Source organism: Malaya genurostris, chromosome 3, assembly GCF_030247185.1.
Source record: "Malaya genurostris strain Urasoe2022 chromosome 3, Malgen_1.1, whole genome shotgun sequence".
Classification (NCBI taxonomy): Eukaryota; Metazoa; Arthropoda; class Insecta; order Diptera; family Culicidae; genus Malaya; species Malaya genurostris.
Window position 1 is genome coordinate 128,519,488 of NC_080572.1, and position 5,850 is coordinate 128,525,337.

The 5,850-nt window shown below is 35.6% G+C and overlaps 1 protein-coding gene across 4 annotated transcripts; it reads right to left on the reverse strand.

Annotated features, from left to right (window-relative positions):
• Positions 1-2,251: 2,251 nt before the first annotated feature.
• LOC131437956 (protein canopy homolog 4) lies at positions 2,252-4,104 on the reverse strand. 4 transcript variants are annotated; one of them, XM_058607660.1, is made up of 4 exons: positions 3,309-4,104; positions 3,000-3,191; positions 2,521-2,944; positions 2,252-2,458 (listed from the first exon to the last, which is right to left on the reverse strand). In XM_058607660.1, the coding sequence occupies exons 2-4, from the start codon at positions 3,173-3,175 to the stop codon at positions 2,423-2,425; spliced, it is 636 nt and encodes a 211-aa protein (XP_058463643.1). In that variant the 5' UTR covers positions 3,176-3,191; positions 3,309-4,104; the 3' UTR covers positions 2,252-2,422. The 4 variants fall into 4 exon arrangements, with proteins under 4 accessions (XP_058463643.1, XP_058463642.1, XP_058463641.1 ...); XM_058607659.1 differs by having other exon boundaries at positions 3,000-3,222; positions 3,309-4,101; XM_058607658.1 differs by having other exon boundaries at positions 3,000-3,259; positions 3,412-4,100.
• Positions 4,105-5,850: the final 1,746 nt, after the last annotated feature.

Genomic DNA, 5,850 nt, shown 5'->3' on the forward strand with positions numbered 1-5,850 from the left:
CTTCAAACGACTAGGTACGATTATTCAACTGACGATGATTTCTGGGAGCTTCACTTGAAAATGGCAGCAAAAGTCAAATGAATAAGAAGGGATATGCTGACGGTCAGTGGCCATAAATTTCATTTTCATCTTATATTATTCGATTGAAAATGAAATTTTACCGCACTGATTGCAACAAATGAAATTATTGAAATTTGTACTGAATGGGACTGATATGCATATGGGCATAAATCAAATAAACATAGATTTCCAAGTGTAATAGTAATGTGGTTGAGCAACCCGTGACACCGAAAGAGCCGTCTGGTGGAGATTGGGTGCGTAAATGCTCCTAAAATGCATGCATAAAGTAGCCTGCGCATTTAACACAACCACAAAAGCTAATGGAAAAAGTACACCCGTTTCTCACTAGAGGTGCGGTTAGTGTCACCGTACAGTGGGAAATCTATGTTTATTTGATTTATGATATGGGACAGACATGAGTTGATATTTTTTACACATTTTACTGAACAAACTTACAACCCTTGCAATTTCTGAGAGTATATTCAGGATAGATTTCATTCCTCAAGCTAACTCAAACTTGACGATAATCGAAATGCGACTGTCATGCGAGTATGGGCAGTGCATAGTGATGATTAATCCACGTAATTGATTAAAAGGCTAAAGAAATCGAGTATTTGTAATCGATTAACGACAGTGCCACTAGTCGAGCTAATCGATTAATAGCAATCAATTAATCGAGATTTATACCAGTTAGGGCACAGTCAGTAGTAATCTACACGGAAAATAAAAACTACCTATTATTTGACTTCTTTTTACTTAATTTTGAGTACTTCCTTTCATTCGCTCCTTCAATTGTTGTCAAAATACAAAGAGCAAAACCACCCAACAGCGAGAGTTTCGTTCAATAAGCTAAAATTAAGTAAGCCGTTTTAACTTGAAATTGAGTCAATATGACTCAACTATAGAGTAAATATAACTCATCTTTCACTCGTGTTTCAAATATACAAAAAATAGAACGGCTTCGTAGACCAGTTTTAAATTTGACATAAGAACTGGTCGAATAAATAAAACTAGAACGGCTTGCTGGAGATACGTTTGTTTCTGCTCTATTATAGATCTTCCATATAGAACTTCTAGCTGCTGAATTTGCTCTTTCGCGGTTAATTTTAACTTTTGGTTGAAATCTGACACTTGAGTGGCTATTTTGATGTTGTCAAAAATAACTGTTCGAGAACATGGTTATTTTTGACAGATCGATGGTTATTTTCCGACACTGAAAAACATCAACCAAAGTTATAGTTAAAAGCAAAATGGTTCACAGCCTTAGTAGATAACATTTAGTCTTAGGGCATATTCAGAAGTGTTCTAGTTCTAGAGGAATAATTTATGTCAGTTTTAAAATTTAAATCTATAAATTATAACAAAATAAACTGGCAGCCCCAGCAGCGTTTTATCTGAGTTTCAAATATAGAAAAAATAGAACGGCAATGTATACCAGTTTTAAATTTGACAGTAGAACTGGTCGAATAAATAAAACTAAAACGGATTGCTGGGGATACGTTTGTTTCAGTTTCATTTACATTATAGACCACCCATATGAATCTTGCAGCTGCTGAATTTGCTCTTAAGCTGCAGACATAGTGGGCGCGAGAAGCGAAGCCAAGCTGGTGACAAACATTGGCAAATCAAAGCGAGAATGATACTAGTATTTAATCAAAAGGACTCTTGTACTCTACAAGTGAGAAATCGGCTTAAATTTCACTCTTATACTCCTGCTTTGGTCAGCACCAAGCTCGGCTCAGCTTCTCGCGCTGACTCTGTCTGTAGCCTAAGTCTAAACGTTGCTATTATGAGAGTTGCAGTTTCATCTGTCATAATTCAAGGTAATACGAATTTCAATTTAAATAATGACTTTTGATCCATTCTGCCTACGGTTACAATGTTAATAATTTTTCCATCCGTTTGATCAGAGATATTATTGAATTTTCTAGACATTTCAACCTTATTTTCTCATATTTTTCTTACTGTATGATACACTAATGGTAAAGATTTGATATTCACACAGATTTTTATTTGGCAGCTCTAATTCTGTTTAGAATAATTTGATCGATTAATTGCACTAATCAATTAATGCTTAATAGAAATCGAGTACACTAATCGACTCCTCTTTTATTAATCGAATACCTAATAATTGATTAATACGAAAAATCAGACACCACAGACAGTGCATCCCTGTCTGAAGATATTTGAAATTTTTACCTGGCATCTCTGCCGACAGGAAGTATTTTATTGAAGTTGATATGGATATTGTCCTTAATATCTTACAAATACAAAACAAAATACTTACCGAAATGTAATGAAAAAGGTGTAATTTTGTTGTTCCATTTTGTTATTATGACTGACATTATTTATGTTGATAATCTCAAGAAATATGTAATAAAATAAATTTCTGAATAAACTGAAAACAACCATTCTTATAGCACTAGTTTACTAATTTCAGAGTTCATGTTTTGAGCCTACCGGGGATCCATCAAGTATTTCATATAGGCAATCGTGATTTTTCCCCTTCAGCACTTGATCCTCACAAAGATATTTAATTAAAGGAATTTCGTCTTGCTTATTAAAATACCATTTCTCAATAACATTTTCAAAATTCTCCACCATAGTTTCGCATTGAGATTTCATTTGAGTTATCTCAGCCGATGGTTTATCCCATAATTCATAAGGGATCCCTAGGTCTACTTTAACACCTTTATCTACAAGCCCATGCAAAGTTTGAAATGTTTGCGACATTCCTTTGGCAAATCTGGTACTATCTTGGCGTTCTTTATGAATATTGTACTCCAAGATTCGATCACACACATTTTCCATTGATTCCAGAAGACGAAGTTCACTTTTTCTATATTCGGTCCGTTTCTTCGGTTTCACATCGTCGACCGAGTATCTGTAATAATCACCTAAAGGACATTAAAACATAGTTGAATAGTTTATTTTCGTACCCTAGTTCAATCACATCGTGAGATCGTCCTGTCTCCGAGAGGCGGGCCTCCAATTCGGTGGCTAGGATTTTACATGCTTCACATTTGCTTGCATATTTGACACCTTCATCTTCTTCTGGGCCACATGAGATAAACCGAACCATCAATATAATCAGTACTATTTTTTGCATGTACATTGATAAGGCCTCGTCACTGACAGAAATGGCAGAATCAGTTTTCTAGTCTGATAACAGATATGATTAAATCACGCCCTTCGAAATCTACCAGTAAAAAAGCAAGCACAATAAATCAATATATAATTACAAATACCTCGAATAATTACGGATTCCTCGAAAGTCAAAGTTATTCCACAAAACAATACTTTCAGTGATCACAAGAAATGTATAAAATATTTATAGAAAAATATGCCCACCTGCTGCCTGCCTGCCGGTAATTGTAAACAAACCAGAGATGCCAGGTAAAAATGTCAAATATCTTCGGACCGGATTGCAAAGAACTCTATATCCGAAAAATGGTCTTCGAGCTTCATTTCTCTATAAAGTAGCAACACAAAACTGGCTTAGCAAGCAAAAACTAACGGTACGGCCATTTCAAAAGTCTGTGAATTTTGACGAGTCTGCAGAAACCTTGATTTAAAAAAAAATTCAAAGAAATCTGAAACAAATATGTAATATCTCCAGCACTTTCTAAGAAACCTGCAAATTTATAGATCTCAGACCTGGCAACTCTGAAACAAACCAAGTATACACCGATTAAAATTTTCACGATCGATTCATATGAAACACCACGTCAGTTTTTCCATATCTGTTGTTTATTTGTGATGTGTTTTGCAATTGAATCGTATTAAACACTACACTACATGTGTTAAACACTTCATTTTCTAGTGGGAATGAGTACAGCACAAATGTATGTGCAAAACACTTGAATCGGTCAACTCTGTTTCAATTAAAATTTATGTGGAAAACAATGTGACAGTCACATGAAATGCATATATAATCTAGAAGTATCTTATCTTTTTTTAGTGCATTTCATATAAACGTAGCGTAATTTCCACTAAATACCAACAGTTTTTACACTCATTTTATGAATTAAGTGTTTATTTTCATGAATTTCGTATGTTCTACAAGCAATGATAGATCAAATGCTTTGCACATGATGCTAGTATGCAAATTATTTTCAGTGTACTGGGCAAAATACTATACACTCTTACCAGCCGCTACCTAATTTTTGGTCAGAACTCACCCAAAATCAACTCAAAACTTTAGGTAAATGTAAAGGAAATTTACCAAACAGCCACGCACGAACTTACGGAATCAGACGTATTATTCGACAATCAGAAATACGCGTTAGATTTAGAAGTAGTTTTATTCATTGCAAGTTTTTAGTAATGTCTTAATAACGAAAGTAATAGAAGGGCATACATATGCCAAAAACGAAATTACACTGTTATATCGAGTATGAAACATTTATTGTAAAAACCAGAATCCGTGTTGGTAGTATCTCTACACTCCTTCTCATCATCGGCTTCAGATGATCCAGCCACTCAATTGCCGAAGTTGTTCTATGCGAATTCGACCCAATGCAATGGTTTAGTTAGTAGATCAGCTATCATCACCACACATATTGAATTTTTCCAGTTTGTTGTAAATTTTTAACAAATTTATATTTAGTGTCAATATGCTTTGTCCTGTTGCTAAACTTATCTGAGCTGAGCATTTTCAAACAAATCTGGTTGTCCTCATTCAGCTGTACAGTTTGAACGCGCTCACCCAAATCGACTAGTAGACGCTGAATCCAAATCGCTTCTTGAGATGCCTCGGATAAAGCAACAAATTCGACCTCCGTAGTTGACAATGAAACACATGTCTTTTTATGACATGATCATGATATAGTATGACAACAGAATTTGAACAAAAAACCACTGTTAGATTCACGATCCAGTCGGCATTCTGCCCAATTGGCATCAGCATAACCCACCAATCCAGAGTTATCTTCACGACAGCTGACCTGAAGTATGCGATTTACTGTGCCCACAGATAACAGATATACAGATGTCGTGACTCGACAGGATCCAGACAAATACGCGTCCGTTCTCGTCTATATTGGTAATCCATGGTACAATGCTATCTCATTGAACGAGTAAAAAGGACATCAAGTGGAGATCTACTTGTCTCGCATTTTGTTATGCTTAGCTCTTTCTACACCTCGTGCACTTGTATGAACACAAAGCAGGGTTGCTCAACTATGCAAAGTACACGGAAAAGAATAATAAGGTCAAAATCCACACATCCTCGTTATTATTTGCAATATTTTCAGCTTAACTTATATACAGATTACTTTTTCTGTATATTCGCTCATCCTCTACAACAGGCTCACATATGACCTGTGTGTAAAATTTGCTCAATCAGCGTGGCGAAAACTTACAGGTGTCACCACGATCGACACGAGGGGCGATCAAGATTTGGGTGCCGCTTTCACATGAGCCACAATTTTAGGCGCAACATTCACTTCACGCTAGATTTTTGTTTTGCTGTTGGTTAAAATGGCAAATTTATTTTTGTTTTATTCCGATTCTCATGTGATTAATGCGACATGGAAATAAAATTGTCTTTAACACAGGGAAATTGTGTGATAAGTGTTGAAATTGTTGTAGTTGGAATATTTATATAATAGGCAGGAGGATTTTGTTAGGTAACAGTAGTGTTTCCAACGTATAGCAAATTTGAAATTTTGTTAGGATTCGATTCGTATATCACTACTGGTGGCTGCTTTTCAGCACTGGACCACCATTTCAGGGTCGTTTACCTGTAGGTGTCTCCAGGAGAAACTTCTCTTCACTTACCGGGGTTAT